This window comes from Notothenia coriiceps, unplaced genomic scaffold (genome assembly GCF_000735185.1).
Source record: "Notothenia coriiceps isolate Sejong01 unplaced genomic scaffold, NC01 NC01_scaffold00004102, whole genome shotgun sequence".
NCBI classification, from domain to species: Eukaryota; Metazoa; Chordata; class Actinopteri; order Perciformes; family Nototheniidae; genus Notothenia; species Notothenia coriiceps.
The window spans coordinates 10776-32405 of NW_011336803.1; the positions used below are offsets into that span (position 1 = coordinate 10776).

At 38.9% G+C, this 21630-nt stretch overlaps 2 protein-coding genes across 2 annotated transcripts; one reads left to right on the forward strand and one right to left on the reverse strand.

Moving 5' to 3' along the window:
• Nucleotides 1-7007: 7007 nt before the first annotated feature.
• On the forward strand, nucleotides 7008-7939 carry LOC104942023 (uncharacterized). The gene has a single exon (XM_010767210.1). The coding sequence runs from the start codon at nucleotides 7074-7076 to the stop codon at nucleotides 7848-7850; it is 777 nt and encodes a 258-aa protein (XP_010765512.1). The 5' UTR covers nucleotides 7008-7073; the 3' UTR covers nucleotides 7851-7939.
• Nucleotides 7940-9042: 1103 nt separating this feature from the next.
• On the reverse strand, nucleotides 9043-21588 carry LOC104942024 (outer dense fiber protein 2-like). Its single transcript, XM_010767211.1, has 10 exons — nucleotides 21418-21588; nucleotides 19966-20163; nucleotides 18899-19008; nucleotides 17914-18049; nucleotides 15113-15223; nucleotides 14038-14301; nucleotides 12582-12682; nucleotides 10220-10382; nucleotides 9364-9489; nucleotides 9043-9287 (listed from the first exon to the last, which is right to left on the reverse strand). The coding sequence occupies exons 1-10, from the start codon at nucleotides 21526-21528 to the stop codon at nucleotides 9141-9143; spliced, it is 1467 nt and encodes a 488-aa protein (XP_010765513.1). The 5' UTR covers nucleotides 21529-21588; the 3' UTR covers nucleotides 9043-9140.
• Nucleotides 21589-21630: the final 42 nt, after the last annotated feature.

The window sequence follows — 21630 nt, forward strand, 5'->3', positions numbered from 1 at the left end:
AGAGGCGAATGTGCCAATACACAGTGGAGAATCTTTTTAATCACATTTTCTGTGCTTTTATATGATCCTTCTTGTATTTTTTATTTACTTATTTGCTCCTCTTTTATATTCATATTGTGACGCCTTTTCGGTTTTGTTTTGTAAGGGGGTGGGGGGATGTTATTATGCCATGTTTTCGTTGTTCAAACAAATAAAAAAAATCGGGTGATCTTCTGTCACATTTGTATGTTTAAGATTGATGGCCCCAATAACAATACTTGTGAAAAAAAAAAAACCGTGGAAGATGACCACTCACACACACAGCATATCAATACTCATCAGGCACAGGCCGAGGAGGTGAGTTTCCAGCCCATCTTTGACTCAACGCACTGATACCTATACCACACAAACAAATTACTAACACCCTAGAAATGGTATTCACACACTCATACCTTAATGCCTTTGAAACGCGCTCACTCTTCCTTTTCTCAATCCTATTAGCATCCGACCTGGAAACTGTGCAGCCAATCTTATTTGTTACAGTGCTATTTGGAGCTACGCCCTGCTAGGAATTCACTAATATGTCTACTATACTGCGTTGCTAATTTTCTATCGAACTTATAGATTACTAAAACAGATTATAATAGTAATTATCTACTGTAGGTGACTTTAATATTCAATGTTGACGGAATGATAAAAATAGCCTTACGCATGTTTTGCATCATTGATATCTGCCTAAGAAGTCTGATACAATATGTCAATTTCAGTTGAAAAGGTCTTACTATGATGAATTTTGCGTCGAGAGATTGAGTGTAAAATACACCAAGCCATCTTCCATCTTAGCGTTCAACGACCGAATTACAGTTCAAAAGGACCGTGTCGACTTCACAGAGTAATTTTGAGAAATCTTCGCAACAACCTTATAGTCGAACCGCATAATCCCTGCTTTATCCCGACCCATGGTTGTTGGTAACTTTTGAACTACCGTTACTAGACTTACAAAAGCATTAGTCAAAAGCTCCTGCAGCAGAAACCTATCTTAGTGCGATAGCCAAATAAATGAAAGAGTCCGCAGGCAATACTTAACGCGGAGGAGCAGTGGGGCGTTACAATAGTTAGAGTTAAGGAGACACAAGACGAATATTCGTATATTTTCTTCATGATATGTCATGTATGAATTACCACAACACGCCTACTCTGGTTTTAGCTGCTCAAAGGGATTGTACTTCTTTACGGCAAGGCTTCAGTCCATGTTTCAAGGTTTCCAAGGTTCTTTATTGTTCCACAATGTGATCATACATAGGATATGATAGTGCTACAGACAGTATGGCTGAACTGTCAGTAATAAAATTAGACGTCAACTGATTATTCGCTCGGCACACCCTTTCTCAAAAAGTAGAGCAAACATAAATTAAAAACAACATAGATTCAGATAGCTCCACAGATCAAATATATTCTACCGAAACATATTCAGCCAAATAATAGAGCAAAAAGAGTATAGTAACAAAGACAAAAAGAAAAATACTTGATAAGATCAAAAAAGTGAGAAAAAGACTTGGCGCACTAAACTTGTCTAATGACAGTCGTTTCTAAATATGAGGGCATTATGGATACTTAATCTCATGATAATATCAAGAATAACTTAAGTAAGAAAAGGTATGTCACACAGACGTATGGCATGCCTGCTTTTTTCTGGAGCGCAGTCCTACTTACCCTACACTCTTAAAATGGTAGATGTCACGATCGACAAATCAGACAAACTGAGAACTCTACCCGTAAGCATTGTTCTTCTCGAACCAACAACAAGCAGGCTTGACAAGAGAGCCACAGCCCGATATGGACCGGTACTGAAAATAGACCAGAGTATAACAGCAACGGAGCGGGCGAGAGCCAAGTGATTTCTAGTTCTTGAATGAAAAAATTGTCCTCACTCTTGAGCGGCTAAGTAGAAAACATAGACAATTAAAACACAGAAATCCCATAGTACTCATCCTAATTCGATCCTACTATTAGTAATATTTATCTAGTTTGAGTTATTGTATATAGATACTCCTAAGCCCGCTTACACTCTGCCGACTTAACTCTTATCTTTCTAAATTCCTAGATGGTAAACTAGAATGCCTTTTTCAGCCATAAACCTTGAACAATTAAATTCAATGATTCTTTCTTCTAAAACTCAACTGTCTAGACCGATTCCACTAAGGCTTTATCCATTAATAGCACTTTAAATTATGATAATGTCTCCAGTTACCCATCATTTGTTTTGGCAGTAAAACTCTCACAAGCCACCCGACGTTTTACTGACCTATTTTAATCACCAATTATTCTACATCAATATGAGAAGCGTCGCCGTTGTGGTGTACAAACATGATTTATATTGAAGATTTCCCCCCAAAAAGTTCATGGCTTTAAAACACATCATAGACAAACAGCTCTGGTTAAAGTCAAAAATGAATTCTATAGCCTCCTGACAAGGACTTGTCTATTCCTTGTTTTTGCTCGATCTCAGTGCACACTTTGAACTATACCAATGATATCCTAATTGCAAGAACTAGAGCCACCTAGTTGGCCATACAGGGAACTGCTTTAGCTGTTTTGATCTACTAATCTGAACGCCTCCGTTTGTACGTATCAACGTGAATCTTCCATGCAACGTTTGCCATGGAGTGCCACAGGGCCTCAGTCCTTGGACCTATTTTGTCACCATATATGCTCCGCTAAGGCAATATTATGAGGAGATCATTCCTGTAAATTTTCCACTGTTATGCAGATGATACTCAACTATATGTTATCGCATCAGCCTGATGAAACCAATCATGCACCTAAATAAAATTCCAAGACTGCCTCAAGGACTTAAAAACGGGATGGAATCCTGTAATTTTTGATGTAACACGACACCAACAACTGAAGTTATTGTATCGCCAATATATTCTACCGAAACAAACATCTAAAGATATACTAGTTAATGGATGGCATTAATTTGGCCTCCGTGAGACTGTAAGGAATCTTTCGTTATATTTGATCAGGATTTATCTCTTAACACACACACAAAATAACACACAACACAAGCCTACTTCTCATCTACCGCAACATGCCAAAATTAGGCATATCTTGCCCTCCAAAACGATCCGAGAAACTAGTCCATGCATTTGTACTTCTAGGACTGGATTATTGTAACTCGTTATTATCAGGGTGACCAAGAATCAGCAAGTCGCTTCAGCGATTCAACAATGCTGCAGCTCGGTATTAACCAGAGTTAAGAAAAGGGACGCACATTACTCCTGTTCTGGCTGCCTTACACAGCTAACACTGGCTCCCTATAGAACACAGGGATAGAAGTTAAAATTATTCCTTCTTGCCTATTTCTAATTCCCTTAATGGTGGCAGTGTTCGCTTCATCTTTTGTTTATCTCTTTTATATTTATGTTAATTCATTTATATTTCTTTCTAATCTGTCTCTTATTTTGGTGCATTTTTTTTGCTGTTCTCATGATGATGTCTATGGGTTGTTTGTTTTTTTTTCCTAGACCGTCTCTAACAGAGTACAGTTTAATTGGGAATGCTCTAGTATGCTCTTCTTATTTCTATATTTGTCTCTCTATCATTTGTGTGTTATATGTCTCTCTAGTTGGTTCGGGCGGCAGACAGCCTATCCGTTTTTAATGATTATCTGTCTTATATCTTCTTTTCCTTTTTGATAAAGCTTATAGTGATAAAATTTAATCCTAATAAGAGTGCATTTCGACTTTATGATACTTGTGTCCTCTTCACCTGACATATTATTCACTCCAGATAGACTCACATGTGTGTGCGTCCAAGTCAAAAACCTCTATTCTGATGCTCAGTGGCTGGGGGTGTTGCCAAGATTGCTAGAGGCGTTGGCCCAAGTTCTCCATTTTGTTTTCTAATACTTGGATTTAATCATGAGTATGGCGCTTCATTCACAAATACTGTTTTGTTCTCATATATTGTATATTCCTGAGTACAGCTAGACCGTAATCTGCCGTGCAACACTCAGCAGTGTCACACTACTGTATGCAGAACGTATTGTTTGCTGAATATTGAAGTTGACGAAACACTCGAGGTTTCAATGTATTAAAGTCATGATCCAACTCATTGTCTATATACTGTTTAGATCATAGACCTGTTAAAGTACGCATTCAAACACTTTCTCTTTATGCAGCTGTATACACCTTGTAATGCAACTGTTGTGGTCTTTTATCACAGTAGTGAGAGTGAACAGTAAGTCATAGATGTAATTAAAATTTAACTCATCATATGTATCTAAATCATCTATAGTATTATATATCCAATCAGAAACTATAAAATCACGATGACGGCTGTCAGTACTTTCATATCATATATCTAATGTATGTGATTATCTAAGCTCCAATACCACCCACATACCCATTATAGCAGAGCCCACATTGCATAGATAGAACACATTTATGCGCATCAATAAGATTACAACAGAGTATTTCTAAATACAAGTTGTAACAATACTTATATGTATGAATCCATTAACCCTTGAGTTCACAGGTTCACCGCGTGATCAGACACATGACCTGTTCAAGACGTGCCGCAGTAAAAACAACAGTCAGGACAACATTGCCGTGTGTTTCTGTCGAAACTACTGGCTTGAAACGATATGCCAGTCTTTGTTTCATGCAAAAAGACCCCAGTAAATCACGGAGATTACTATGATATAAAGTTAATACCATTTCAAAAGTATGACGCGTTAAAGTCCCGGCCCTAATTTTAATATCTTCACCGTATTTTATCATTTTACGAAACGGAAAATACTGGAAACTGCTCAACAGGATGTATTTACCAGGGAAGGGGTGAGGTAATCAGGTAAACGGAGTGATACGAAGCGAGACGAAAAGAGACGAAGAGGGACGGCGGGAACCGAAGAGAGACTGCAGGAAATGGAGAGAGACGAAGATATACATATTATTGTACATAATGTGTATATATAATAACATAATGATTAATTTCAGATGATAATACTTTTCAGGGTTAGGTCCGGTCTGACAGCGCTTAGCTCTCTGCTGCAGAGAAGATCACTGCTCTAAACAAAGTCAAAAATCCTACATCCAAACGGAATAAATATAATAAATTATTATTAATACGTTAAGTCTTGTTCATTCTTTTTTACTTTTATTAAATGTTTGATATTTCCGGTGGAAATGGTGGACTATCGGACAGCACACATTCACATATTGTCACTCACACATTCATGCATTTTGTTCTCATATTCATATATTTTAATGCTCATATTTATACATTTTGCTCTCATGCAGATTCATTCAATGTTTACATTTAATATTAAACATAATATATGCATGTCTGGAGACAATATATGTATGCAAGAGAAGAATGGCTTATTATATTTACAGCTCTTAATAACATTCATTTTCTGGACTCAATGTGTGTCTTGGCCGGGGGGGAGAGCTGTGGAATGCGACCATCCCCCTTGGGGGAATTCCTCCACACATTCCGATGGCCAATTCGTTTTAAACAAAGAGTACACATCAACATGGGGGGTGGGGGGCTGGTGAACGGTCTGGTCATTTGTTTGTTCCACAATGTTTATCATCATGAAATGAATATCTATATATTGTATACTATACTTGCACTGCTTCCCGTTTTCATACTTTATATATCTCAGCATATTCATACACACTGTTCATACTGCTCACAGGCTGCTGCTGCGTGCTAGTGTATTCATACCCCTCACTGTTTATTCATCATTCAATTCATCTTTTATTCTGTAGATTGTGTACATTACTTTTCACTTTACTGCTTGTTGCACTCCTGGTTAGAAGCTAAACTGCATTTCGTTGTCTCGGTACCTGTAATATGTGCAATAACAATAAAGTTGAATCTAATCTTGAGCAGGAACAAATGTATTTACTTATTACATATCTGACATTAACGATTAAACACATTTGTGCATTCTTTATAAATGCAAGCCGACTCCGGAGGTGGCGGTATGCACCTTAAAGTTGTTTGCAATCCACCAAAAAACGGAGATAAGAAGAAGAAGCCGACTTCAGATGAGGTTTTTGAGACCTCCCCCGGCTGCGATCGGCTATTCTCGTCTACTTTCGAGGCGAGCCGCAGCTCATCTCAAACAAGCCTAATGTATTCTGAAAACAAATGCCCACACACACAAACAAACAGACTCCCTGGCGACCGAACATCCTATTCATTCATAAAACAAATAAAATGGCGTAATAATCGGGCAGTTTGATGTGTCTAACCATAACAAAGTATCTTGTGCGAACGAGAAAGTATATCGTGGGCATGAGATACCTTTTCTTCTTCTTCCATGAACCTTTAGGCTTAGGGGCTCCATAAAAAAGACATGGCATTGCACAATAAAAATTCAAGACAAGAAATAAACAAGACAGTAGAAAATATACATGTTGAATTTACCAAGGTGTTATACATATGTATGTATGTATGTATGTATGCAGACATACACATACAGACAGACAGATAGAATATTGAACAGATTATATAAATGTACAATGTGGCTTTATTCCAAGAGAAAGCAGTGAGTTCTCTGCCAGCCAGATAATTAATAAATCCTATTAAAACCTGTGTGGCTTATAAGTCGAATTAGTTCAAGCAGCATAACGTTTCACCATGTAACTAAATATTGTCAGGGAAATTAGTTGACATATTGAACTAATTAAGAAATATAACTATTATAATTAGTGTAGCAGCTGACCCCTATTTTCATTATGGATTAATTTACCATTTATTTCTTCATTTCAATTTTGATCTATAAAAATGTTAAAATAGTGAAAATGTATACGAGACTTATCAAAGTGCAAGGTTATATCTTTAGATGTTTTGTTTTTAGCCTATGTACTGTATGTCTTAAACTGTTAATGGTTGGAGCATTTCAATAATTTATATAGTTTGCAACTGTCAGATATGTGTGCTCTTATATGTGACGGTGTAACTTCCATGAAACTAATATTTGATATCTCGAACATTTTTCTCCTAACAGACGAGCTGACAGGAAGCCCGGTGCCCATTCCCGAATCTGCAGCTGTCATTTTCCTAAAGGAAAGGGAAAAATGCCTGTTTTATTTGTAGCCCAGAATGTTGTCAAACTAAATAGAGAAGATCATTCCTACTGTCTGAGAGGGAATGACACTCAAATTCATGGAATAAAGGAAGAAGCTACGTGTCTAATGACTGAGGAGGAAGCAGATCCATGTACTAATGAGTATCTTCGACCACTATCTGAGGAGGATGATGATTATGAGGAGCAAACCACCAGTGAAACGGTAGAAGAAAAACTTCAATCTGAGCAAAGACACAGAATGCAGCTAGAGATCCAGCTAGAGGAGTCCAAGGCAGAGTTGAAGTCCCTCAAAGATAAGGAGAGTTACTGCCGTGACATGTATTCTGCCTCTCAGCTGAGTGAAAAGGTTCTTCGGATGGAGACAGGATTGCCAGATAGAGACACGTTCAGATCTGTGTGTGAGTATGTTGCTCGTTTTGAGGGTTCCATTACATACCCAGAAGGTTGGAGCCCCAAAACACTGAGTCTTGAAGACCAAGTTTTCATTACCCTCATGAAACTGCGTCATAGTTACACACACCTTCATCTGGCTGCACTCTTTCACTGCAGTATAACCACTGTCAGAAATGTGATCGGTACATTTATAGACATTCTCCACAAATTACTTTTTAAGGAGACAATGATAACTGTTCCCAGCCGCGAGAAAAATAAAACCAGCTTGCCTTCTTCATTGCGGCTCATCCGCAGAATGATATTGGATTGTACGGACATCACAATTGCTATGCCCAAGCAAATGGATATCGAGAATGAGTTTTCTGGTGTGTAATAATTGTAATACAGATTTCATGTGACACATCAAATTGATTAGTTGATTGAATTAATGTCACTAATGTGAATAAATGAACTCTAGGTTAACGGTACTCTTCCCTTTCTTGCTATCACTACTCACCGACACTCTATAGACCTTGTCCCTCATGCTAGCGCTGACAAAACGGTAAGTACACCTTCATCTAGGCTGCACTGCTGTACGTGTCCTGACTTGTAGTGGTTCTCTCCTCTATCTACACTCTGTTTGTCATCTTTGTAAAACGATATCAGACTGGTAATTGAAAGTCCTGACTTCCAGTTAAATTCAGTGTGGCTAAAAGGAAATGCTTTTTTTAAATATGCAAGCGCGCAAAATTCAAATACAAGGTGAAAACGTGACGTTTAAGTCGTGCGACCCTGCTGTAGTCAGCTGTTGTTCAGTTATAGCATAACGTTAGCAATTTGCTTCTGGCGATTAGATTTATAATTTGTAAATCCCGTTGCTTTTTGTCGAGGGAACACTTGCAGTTTACTTCGGGTCGGCCTACAAAAATGTCATCACTGCACCACTCTATTCATGATGTTGCCATATCGGTCCCTAGTAAACGTCAGTTCATATCTTCTTATGGATGTCTATTTCCCCCCCAAAAATGTACTGTACCAAAAACAAATTATCTTTTCATTAGGCTACATCACCTTTGAAATATATTAAAATACCCATTTTTCCTTTTATTTATTTTGCATTTTAAGTCTTTCCAATGTCTTTTTTGCAGTATATTCTATGTATGTTTAAAAGACTCTTCTTTTATTTTATAATTAAGACATTTGTTTCCAACATGCCAAATTCAATGTGTTCCCACTTGGCCTAACTCAAACCTAAAGTAGTTTATTTATGTACATAATGTGAGACTTTAGCAGTATGTACCCTTACTTTACAGGAGAGGCTATAAAACAGTTGAAATATTGCTCTGTAAATGTATATTGTATTGGAATGTTTCGTTAGAGGTGATGGACCACAAAGATGGTCGCCTCAGCTAGTGTCCCTGAGTACCTGCTGGTAGATGCAACACATACGCATACTGAGTGTCGCTATAACTGAAAGAGTTTCTAAATACATTAAAAAAAACTTTTTTTTCTAAAATTGTCCTCAGAATCAACAATTGTGAAGGCATTTTTTTAATGGAAGAATATAAATTCATTTCAGACAACAATGATGTTTAAAAACATTTAATTGATACTATAAAACTCTTAAGTAAAAAATAATGTCACTTATATATACTACAATGCTTTGGGAATGGATGAATTCTGGTCAGCTTGCAAGTGAAGAGTCACCGAACACGTTCCCATATGAGGTTTTGAGAAAATGTACATAGTTCTGCAGACTGCGGTTAGTAGAGTCGGACTGCTCCAGTCTGTCCTTAATGTTCTGCAGCTGACTCTGGAAACGACGCTCCATCTGAAAGAAAATAGAAACACATGAGAATTAACGGTTTGTATGTCCAACATGAAATTCCAAAGACATTGAGACATACCTCCTCCTTGCTCCGCTGCAGCTGACTCTGCTCTGTTTTGGCTCGGCTCAGCTGGCTCTGCAGGTCCAAAGCTTTAGACTGAGACGCTCTCTCTTTGACCAGAACCTTCTGCATGCTGGCGTCCACCTTCAAGGAGGAGAACGTGTTCAGTGTACCCCTTGTAATTTATTAAGGACATCCAGTATATTCTAAAAAACAAAATGTTTGTGTCTACCAAATGCAGTCTTTTTTTTTTATATGTGTCAAGTGTTTAGAAACTTGAGGAAGGGTCCTCTGGATTGAACATTGCATGTCATTTATTTTAATACAACATCAGCTCAGATAGAATAGAATTAGATCAAAATATTTCAATCAAACCACACAAACATGGAGGGTCTTTTGTGGTGTAACTTAAACCTTGGTCCCTGTACATTTCACAGCCTCCCCAATTGGTCTTTGTCAAAGTTTTACTAAGGCCACATTCACTTAATAGTCCCAAACTAGTAATTCCAGCCTTGAAATGCATATATAAACATTGTTATATTATTTTATCCCTCATTGTACACTAACTTCTTATCTTTATATAAATATTTATTTTATCTATTTTGGACATTCTTTTGTTTATATAAATATTTGTATTTCTTTTACTTTAATATATAGGTTTATTTTATCTTTTTTATGAACATTTTTACTTTAACTTCTTGCATTTAAATACATTTTTTTGTATTATCTTTTATTCTATAATGGAGAAACTGCTACAAAACCCAATTTCCACTGTAATAAATAACGTTTTCTGATTCTGAAAAAGCGGGATAGGCAACAGTCAGGACTGTAACAAGTGTAGGGACGGTGTAAAAAGGGTCTGTCTGTCTCAGACCTGTCTCTGTGCGTCGTCCAGAGTTGTCTGCAGCTGTCGGGACAGGAAGCTGACCTCGTGGCTCTTCTCCTCCAGCTGCTTCTGAACGCTGCGAAGACTGGCCTCCTTTGATGGCAGAGCCTCAGACATCTCTTGGTTTTCTACCGTCAAGTCCTCCAGCCTCCTGCAACAAATAACACAATGCTGCAGCTACAGCTGCAGTTTGGAAAATTGTTCCCCTATAAAGACCCTCTGTACTCCGTGTTCCTACAGTGGTGACCCTGTCTGCTAACTGTGCAATTTCTTACCTAAGTTAAAGGTCACATATTATGCAAAATCCACTTTTCCATGTCTTGTATACACACATACATACATACATACATGTCCCCTCAGAGATTCTGAAAGATTCAGGAAAAAATATTTGCTCACTTTTTGTCCTGATCCATTTATATAAAAACCTGTCTGAAAATGAGCTGATCAGATTTTGGGCATTTTATGATGTCATAATGATGTTTTGGCTTGTGTAACCATTAGCCAATAACCAACCAAGGTAACATCCGACAACCTTATCCCTTGAATCTCCTCCTAGAGCACCATTGCGTTCTTTGTAACCAAATATCTCTCAGAGGGGCGTCGGGAGTGGCTCCTTATTTTCATCTAAAGTAAAAGACAGAGAATCAGCACTTTGGAAACAGGGCTGGCACAGAGGGGATTATGGGACGCTACAATGCACGATTTGTTTGGTATTTCGAGTCAAACCTTTCAGAGACATTTTGTATATAACTGAAAACTATAATATATTGAGGCAAAAGAGTATAAATAGTAGTAGTAGTAGTAGTAGTAGTATAACCTTTATTTAGCCAGGAAAATCAATTAAGAACAAATTCTTATTTTCAATGATGACCTGACAGGAGGCAAAAGGAGGGAGAAAATAAAAAGACAGACTCCGAGCACTACAGAACCCAGGAGACAACACAATGACACAGAGCAGAGATAGCAGTTAAACATATAACATATCTAAAATAATACTGCTGGAGTTCAATCAGTCATTAAAATAATATAGAACATTCATCCATTCAATCATTCCTTCATGGTAATGCATACTATAGGAGAGGTCAAGACATAAGGCACTTTCACACCGGAGTACTTTTCCCAGGAATAGTTCCGCTGGTTCCTGGGATTTTGCGTTCACACCAAAAAGATCTGGAACTAGAACCTAGTTCTCGGGAACCTTCTCACCCCTTTTCAGTCCCTGCTAGAGAGGTGGTACTTTCCTGGGGAGGAAAAGGTTTCAATTTCTGATTGGCTGGGCAAATTGCTCTGAAAGGTTTTGTGAAGCCTCCATTTTATTTGCTTGCATTAGCATTATTAGCATTAGCCCAGCGCAGCAACGGAGAGAAACTAACTTATGGCAACACAAAATAAAACATGGGAACGGTGGAGCGATGAGGAGGTGTCGGCGCTTCTGGCGATTTACCCGGGGACTTCGGGTGGCAGTATACGCCGTTAAGTTGTTTGCGGCCTGCCAGTAAACTCAAATCAGAAGAAGAAGAAGCGACGTCAGCGGCTTCATTTGTTTAATCCTCCCTCAGGCAGTGTGAACGCGATCTACTAGATCAGGGGTCGGCAACCTTTTTGATATGAAGTGCCATTTAAAAAAAAAAAATGTTATCAGCGTGCCAACAATCGAGAATTATCAACGNGCATTTGTACAGCTCCTTATGGGTACTGCAATTAGTGAAGTGCTTTCTTCTGTGGTGAAACGATCAGCACTGCACCACGGAGGAAAGCGGCAGAAAGTCACCTGGAGATAAAGAGAGCGGGGCTGCGTTGCGTGCATGGCTTCCTTCTGCAGGTAACGGGGAGACGCGCTCTGGCGGCGGTCTCGTTCAGGATCCGAAAATACAATTTAAATATTTTGCACAATTATTCCACTTATTCCTAGTGTGCCACTGGTTACGGTGCCGCGTGCCAATGCTGGCGCGCGTGCCAGGGGTTGCCGACCCCTGTACTAGATAGTTCAGGAATTAAAGAGTTCCGGGGAATTAAGTTACGGGAACTATTCCTGGGAAAAGTACTTGGTGTGAAAGCGCCTATTGGTAGTGAGCAAAAGGCGAAGCAGCTGCATGTGTTTGTAATAGTGTCCCTGAAGGAGCGGGGGGAGATAAAGGTCTCCATCTTCAAGGTTTTTTGTATGATATTCCAGCTATCAGCTGCTGCAAACTGAAAGGCGGAGAATAGGGGAGCTTTAAAGCAAATGAATCCATTGTCACGGATTAGGTGTGATGCTACACTGAGGTAGTGATGTTTACATACTGATGTCCAGATGTTTTTTTATCTGTATATATTCATTTGGTAAAGGTCATTCTATAAATGTCCGTACCTCTCAAAGTTGTGAGTTTTTTCTTTGAGGACATTGTTTTCCTCCTGCAGAAGCAGGTTCCTCTGCTGCAACATCTCCAGTTGAGCGCCTTGCTGTTCCACCTGTGAAGAAACACAATTAATGATCAGTTCTGATGATACTAACCCCCTCCATGAAGTGCCAATCTCTGAAAATACAACAGCACTGCTACAGTTCGATTCCAGCCACGAACCTGCACCTCTGTTGCAGGCCTCTCGTTTCATTTCCTGTTCCCAGAGTCTATACTATCAGCTTTAAAATAAAGGTGAAATACCCCAAATCATGGAAAAAATATAAATACACATCCATGCATACATACTACATGAAACTTCCAGGAAATAAACGTTTTTTTGCAAAGAATGACTGTGGAGAAGTAAGTAAATCTTTTTAATTACAGTTTGTACTAAGAATAATATGCAGTTCAAGCATGACCTTTAAACGAGTGATTCTCTTACATGTATATTACCTGTAGCCAGAATTGTACGACTGTGTTAATATTTACAAGAATGCCAATTGGGAACAGAAGACTTGTTTGCAAAAAACTCAGGAAACTTAGGGGTTAAATAATTGTGTCAGCCGACATCACTTGCAGTTAAAGGGGCCCTATTGTGCTTTTTGGGTTTTCCCTTCCCTGTAGTGTGTTATATAGGATTTTGTGCATTTAAATGGTCTGCAAAGGCAGTTTGAAACACCTCCATTGAACTTCTTTGTTTACTTCCGTTACATAGTGACATCACTATGTAACACTTGCCTTTCTATTTGCTCCAAAATATTTTTCTCTGCTGAAGAAATGCTTTAGGGCACGTTTACACGAAGAAATTAACATCTGCATTCTATTCATTTCGCTCTGTGCAATTGGATGGCAAAACAAAAACAAAATTCATATCAGGCAAATATCGCCTCGGCTGTGACACTAAAACAAAAGAACTCGTATTAAGTAGCTCTATAACTTGGGCCCCTGTTTAGATCACTTGGTAGAGCTATTGGCTATTCGGTTTCTCAGAACATATTATCACAAATAAAAAGATAGAAGATTAATAACATGACTCTAATATAGCAATACTTGGAAAAGGTCTATGATTTTTATTGAATGGGAAATAATTATTTAAGAATACATTTTCAAAGTTACCCTCCCATCCCATGCTATCAGAATCAGAATACTTTATTTATCCCGGGAATATTGGGTTTCTTGACAGTGTCTTGATTTTATAATGACATCAAATCAAATAAAGAATGTAAAAAGAAAATGTGCAATTTATCACATTATACTACAATATATTACATGTACAATATATACAGTGTTGTATGAGTATGAATAAGATATTAGTGCTGAATTGAACAGTTTAAAAGGGTTCGGCTGCTGGTAGGGAAGGATATTTAAGTATATACCAGTTAGAGCCAGTTAGTATAATGATGTATATAAAGGGATCTGGAGTACCTTGTATCTGACTTCAGAGAGGGCGGAGTTGTGCTCCACGTTCCTCCGCTGTTGGTCCTCTGCCTCCTGCTGGGCGTCTCTGAGCTGCTGCTCCGCCCTGCGCAGTCTGTCGGGCAGCGCCTCCAGCTCTCTGAGCCGGCCCAGCAGCCCCCTCCTCACCTGCTCCGTCCCCCTCTCCAGGCTCAGCTTCACCTCCCGCGCCTCCCTCTGGGTTGTCTCCAGCTTCAGGAGGCTCTCCTCCGACTCCAGACGCACCTGCTGGACCTGCATGGAGGAGAAGGACGTCACTTCATCACAGTGCAGTTTAAAAGCACTCAGCTTTCAACCCTTAGCAACCTTTCCAAGTTAGCACTACTGAGTCTCGTGCTCTGCCATGATATTTTAATAGACTACACGACAGGGGAAGATCAATCAACCTAGTTATGATTTGTGTAGTGTGTGTGAACTGTATGTTGTCTAATCTTCAATACTTTTATTGTCTATATAGCTTATTTTATAATCCCTAAACTATGTGGTTAACTTTTCTTTTACTTTATTGGGACATTTTTGTTTTGAAAAACATACTTTTTTTAAGGTTAAAACCCCCTTTTACATATTGTTTTGATTATATATAATTCTATGCTTGCTAAATGTTTAAACATTTAACAGTTTCTTGTAATATAATATAACCCAAATTAAAAGGCCTATTGAACAGATTGAATGTTTTGGTATTTTTTTATGTATTTAAAGCATTTTTTAAATTTTTAATTTCTTTAGTTTTGATTATTATACATATTTCTACTTATTTCGAATATTTTAGTGTTTCTCACTCAATGTTTTGTATATCTTACTTTAATTAGATATATTGCTCTCCTGTATTGTGCATTTTGAATTGTTTGGCGGATTACATTTGTGTGAGAAACAAAACATAATAATTAATATCCAATCGTTTTCTTAAACTTATTCTGAGGTATTTTGTTGTTCCCTTTGCATCCAAGGACTTATAAAAACCTTAAAGTGAATCTGTGCATGGTGCAGATATTTGGTTAGCTGATTGGAATCTCTCTGGAGCTCGTCACTCAGAACTTGACTTTACCTTCTTCTTGTATTTCTCCACCAGTTGTTCCTGCTTTTTAATTGACGACTTCATCCGACGGGCTTCAGACTGCAGCGCTCCGAGCTTCTCCTCAGCGTATGTTAAGTGACCCTAAACACGGCACAGAAATAAGGAAACCGTAAAAAGCTTTCCAAAACTTTGAAAACCATAATAGCTTTAAAGAGCAACTTGCAGGTTAGAGACACCAGTGAATAAATGTGTAGGAAAATGATGAATACACTAGATTTTCCCAAAAATATACAGAAATATACACTACACTGACATCTGGCGTCGTTTTAGTAAGACATTTTCACTTCCGCATAAAAAAGCCTCCGCACGTGACCTCCCGCGTGTGACGTAACATGGGGGAAACAAGGGGGAGAGCGGCCGGTCTAACGTATGAATAAACATGGACACAATGCTAGTTTTGACACAGAAGAGGTTGAAAATATATATTCGAATGCATATGATTATAATTATGAGCCTGCTAGGCGTCCAAGAGACCAGGAGCAGCCGAGGATTAGAAAAAATAACGGCCATCGGAGAGAAATGGAGCTTTGGTGTGTGGAGAACCAGTGGAGAACAGAGCAGCTGTCTTGGTGAGTGACCGGCGTTAGCATGTTAGCTAACGTCAGTCACATCACAACATTGTAAAGTTAGCAATCATATATCAGGCTATAACTAAAGTAGTATTGATGTTGTGATGTGACTGACGTTAGCTAACATGCTAACGCCGGTCACTCACCANTGGGTTGATTGTGCGTTGATCTGTTGGTAATGCCTCGGGGTTCCGGTGGGCATGTAAACAAATGCATAATGCTGCGATATACTTTGTGGCCTCACCCAGTTGCATAGCGACACTTATTGTTTAGGTGTCTTTTAATAAGCGGGTAGTCATATCATTAGCTAGAACTAGCTGGATCTGAACGACTAATCTGACGGGAGAGAGAGATCAGCTGCTGCTGACGAGTCGACACGCAGCTCTGCATGATCACATGCAGCGGTGAGCGGACAAAACACACACTTCAGGTTAGAATATCACACGTAGCTATTTTAATTACCTCTCAAACTACCTAAACTAGTTATAGATGTTTAGTTTTACTGTCGGGTCCCTCATTACTGGATCCGCGAGCTGCATGATAGGCTACTGGTATAATAGATTGCCCGATCGGGCAACCAGCAGGCTTCATTGCCTGAGCTAAATACTAGATGGCCCTGGGCCATCGGGCAGTCCTTAAAGAGCAACTTACTACATTTATGCTTAACCTTGCCTGAAAATTACAATAAAAAAATGTTAATGCAGGATTTGATATGTTTTACAAGACTTAAGGGCAGGAATTCAGAGGAAAAGGAGCCGTTTTGAGCTCTGCTACTAAAAACTGCTTTTTTTTAACGTCATACGTCAAACGCGTCATATTACGTCACATGGGGGAGCAACTTTCTCGGACTTGTTCTCTGCCCAATCCGCGGTAGTAGTTTGTAGTTGGTTTGAGCGGTTGTGATTTAGTGAGCTGGTATTTTTTCTGTAATTTTACATTGCATTNCGTTGTAAATGGCTTGATGGAAAGCAGGTGTGTAGTCGGGGAGGGTGCACAGCTGATTGCAGCAGGTGAGTGGAGGTTGAGCCGGGAGCCAGGAGTGACAGCCACCACGCCCACACAAACAGGGGGAAACAAACAAACACAAAGGAGACGGCTGGAGCAGTACAGCCACCCCAGCGTTACCTAATGCAACTCCACACACTACGTCTTACGGTGCCGTATACCGGAGGGGAGAGAGAGCAGCGAAGGGGGGAGAGAGAGAGCAGCGAAGGGGGGGGGGAGAGAGAAGTAATACGGTTTCCTGATAAAGCTGTGGAGAGTATGTGCTGCAGGGAGGTGGATGCACAACGCACCCAGGAACGAACGCTAGCTCCGGTCCTTTTCCCGTGAGGGAAACTGTGGACTCGATTCCCTGACAGGCTTGAGTTTGTGCAACCTGCACAAACACAAGCTAACCATGATTACAAATGGTGAAATGCAATGTAAAATTACCGAAAAAATACCAGCTCACTAAATCACAACCGCTCAAACCAACTACAAACTACTACCGCGGATTGGGCAGAGAACGAGTCCGAGAAAGTTAACTCCCCCATGTGACGTAATATGACGCGTTTGACGTATGACGTTAAAAAAAAGCAGTTTTTAGTAGCAGAGGTCAAAACGGCTCCTTTTCCTCTGAATTCCTGCCCTTAATTCTTAACATATCAAATCCTGCATTAACATTTTTAATTGTAATTTTCAGGCAAGGTTAAGCATAAATGTAGTAAAAAAAAAGCTGCAAGTTGCTCTTTAAAAAGGTCCCCTATTATGCAAAATGCACTTTTTGACATAATATGGCGTTTAATCACGGCAGCATTTAGCTGAGTATATGGGTAGAATTCTCCTGTATGAGCTCTCCTCTCTTTTTTTTTCTAAAGCTACGGACCCAGAATCAGCACTTTAGTAACAGGGCTGAAATCGAGGCGTATGAGGCATGGCTAGAATGGGTGATCTGTTTGGTATTTTGAGCAAAACACTTCATAGACATGTTTTTATATATCTGAGACCTATAATATATGCCTAAAAATAGTATAGTAGGAGACCTTTAAATAAAACAGTAAAAGGCTCCATTGATAGGACATTGACCTAGAAACATGTTATTATTCCTAATAGAATAATGCGATGAATACTGGGCTTTTAATGATGAATGCTTGAACACCGCCTTATGTGATTTGAAGTTGTGAGAGACTCAAATCCTCTGGGGAGATTTCTAAAAGGTACCTTGAGTCTTTGGTTGTCCACATTGATGGAGGTGTTTTCAGCACTGAGATGATGAAGCTGCTCCCTGAACTCCTCCTCCTCCGCCCGACTCCCCACCTCCACCGCGAGACGGTGAGAGCTCAGCTCCGTCACTTGACTGGGAGGGAAACAGGCCTGTAAACCTTGTTCTAAAGTTATGTGTCTCCTTCAAAGAAGTCTGATTTGGTACATCATATATTTCTAAATGGTCTTTCACGCTTTCAGGTTGCAGAAAGACCTCTATGAAAGTCAGCTTTAAAAAAAAAAAAAAAAGGTGATTTGATATTTAATTATATACTTATATACTGTAATTTTCGGACTATAAGCCGCACCTGAATATAAGCCGCAGCAGCGGCATACCACTCTCGGTTCCACTTTTACTTTTGCGCGCTACCTGTCTCACTCTTTTCCGGCCTCCAGCTTTTCCAGCTGGAACCCGCCACTTAAAGGTGGGGGTCCGCGGACCGGCCAAAGAGCCCATAGAGTTAAAGGTGTTGGCCGTTAGCTGTAAAAATCCATAGATTAGCCGCACCGTTATATAAGCCGCAGCGTCGAAAAATAGGGAAAAAGGCGCGGCTTATAGTCCGAAAATTACGGTACTCACAATCATATTTGCATATATTTATAATAATATAGTTTTTATAATTTATAATATATATATTATATTTTTTTTTTTTTCACATCGCATAATTTTGATTTTTTATCATGGGGATTATTTTCTTCTTCTTTGTGTGTTCCAGCAAGAATTAATTAATCCATTAAACCAGTTCTATTTTGTGAATAGACTGTAACTGTGTCTTGAAGTGCTGACCTAAATTCTGTCTTCACTTTAAAGTCACAAATCTAAGTTCTATCATGAGAAATCCTCAAAAAAAAGAAGAAATATGAAGTGGTTTTAAGGAGCTTTCTGCTGTGCATACTGATATTCACAGAAACAAGAATACATTTGTGTCTGACATGTTCTCACAATCTGAGAGCAGAGACGTGCTCCTCCAGCTGGGCTTTAGCGGCAGCCTCTCTGGAGCAGCGGAGGCTCCAGTCCCTGGATGTGGACAGAGCCTGGGCCAACTGGGATTCCTGAAACAAAACACAGGGTAGAGGTGGTAAGTAACTAAGTACATGAACTCAAGTACTGTACTAAAGTACAATTTAGAGGGACTTGTACTTTACTTGAGTATTTCCATTTTATGCAACTTTGTACTTCTACTCCACTACAATTCAGAGGTAAATCATGTATAATTACTCCACTATGTATTTAATACCTTTAGTTACTTCACAGATCTGGATGAATGATGTGAAATATAATCAAGTGTTAAATCAGACTTTAGTTCCACCTGGAGTAAATCCACAAGCTACCCTGCAGTATACAAAGTCATTCAAACTAGCTGCACCTTTACCAGCTTTGAGAACACTTTAATGTTCAATCATTATAATCAAAACATATGATATATATAATTCTGAAATAGACCAATCTGCATAATGAGTACTTTTACTTTTGGTACTTTAAGTATATTTTGATGCTAATACTGTTGTACTTTCACTTGACTAACATTTTCAAAGGTCCCATGTCATGGCCATTTCTACTGATCATAATTCCATTGTTGAGGTATACTAGAATAGATTTACATTGTTCAATATTCCAAAATCACATTGGTTTCTCATACAGCATCTCTGTATAGTATGTGTATTCACTCTCTGTCCATATGATGGGACCTTTAATGCAGGACTTTTACTCGTCACAGAGTATTCCTACACTCTGGTACTTCTACTTTTACTTACTTTAAGTCAAATATCTGAATACTTCTCGCACCTATGCTTTTAAGTTATTTCACAGATATGATGTACTGTACTGACCTTTGTTGTATATTTAAATTCTTAATAAGTTATTTTCATATTTTAACCTGGTTATAGGTTTTTTTAAATAGCTCTTAAGGTAGTTTTATGTTTACAACTTAATTCCTCCTATTGTGTAAAACCATGGTACCTAAGCAAACAGACCTTGTTGTGTACACTGTGATACTTCTCAATGCTGACCTTCTCCTGCACTTTCTCTGCGAGCTGCCTGGTGTTCTCCTCCGCTCGCTCGGCCTTCTGGGTCAGCTCCTCCTGGTCCTCCTGGTCCTGCCGCTCCTGCTCCTCCTGCTCCTCGCCTCTCCGCTGCCTCAGGGTCTGCAGCTCCTCCTGCTGAGTGTGCAGCTCCTCCTGCTGCAGCTCCTGGCTCTGCTGCATCCTCTGCTCCACACAGAGTGGGAAACACACTTTCACATCCAGCGATTCTTCACTGGAGTTTTCTTTTCATGACACTTTTTTTCTTCTACTTCTCTACATTTTAGAGAAAGATATTGTACTTTTTAATTCACTACATTTCTCAGACAGATTTGGACTATCTTTGTTCATGGATTTTTCAAACAAATTGACAGCAATGGCAAAGCAGTCATTGTTGACAGTGTCATGTTAAAGTAGTACGATACAAAGCAAAACAATATAATACATTGCAACGACAAGGACAACAACACAAACAGTCTGTTTGGTCATACTTTCCATCTTCAGATAACGTAAAAATCTCACCTTTAAAGGTCAGAATTAAAATAAAATAAAGTAAAATGGGATCTTAATCTGGCCTAAGCTTTAGTTATTTCATCTTATTGAATGATTTTCTAAATATCTAAGGCCGTATATGCTGCTCTAACAGTCTGAAAGCGATGAAAAGGCTCAAGTAAGAGCAGCCACATTTTTATATTCTGAAGGACTGGGTAACATTTCATAAAAGCAATCAATAGCAAAAGTTAGCAAACATCAATCCCCAGTCTGTAGGGTCACTATCTTGCTTAATATGGTACTTCCAAGTTCAATCAAAGAAGCTTTTTCATATCAATGTGTATAATGAAACAGGAATTGTTTGCAAAGTGTATATGATTGTTTTACACTTTGTGTCGATCTATTCCAATTACGATATAGATATTTTTTTGCAACATTATTCACATAATCTTAAAATATATTACAATTATCATGATTAATTTAAAGAGGATTTATACCAAACCTTTAGGTTTTGTTAGGGTTGTAGACAATGATTTGAAGGCGATAATGAACCTTTAAACAAATGTTTTAATTTCCTGCATTTTGAAAATTGCACTAATAATAATAATAATAATAGCTTAGATTTATATAGCTTTTACAAGGAAGAACAGGGCAAAATAAAAAGGCAATCAGACAACCAGTCAGACAGACAAAAACAACAAATAGATTAGGGGCCAAAGGCCTTGGTGAACAGATGGGTCTTGAGCGCCCTTTTGAGGGCGTCAAGCGTGGGGATGATGCGGATCTCCGCAGGGAGAACATCACTAGTCCATACTTCAATTTTGATATCATATAAATAAATTGTGCAGCCCTACTTGTAATATCAACAGCAGCACCCAATTAAAGTCCTTATGTTGGACCAACAGGTCTACCTCCAACAGTTCAAGTGTGTTGTTAATGTTCACAGACCTGAATCTGAGCATCCAGATGGATCTTTTCCGCTTCTGCTCTGCTCAGCTCTGATTCCAGATGGCCGTGGGTTGACCGCAGGATTCTTGAAAGCTCCTCCGTCTGCTTCATGTTTTCCTGCCAGGACAGAGAAAGGTGATGCAGAATATATATTTGTGAACACCTTAAACCTTAAAGGTTTCATATTTGTATTTAGTGCCTCTACTGTGACAT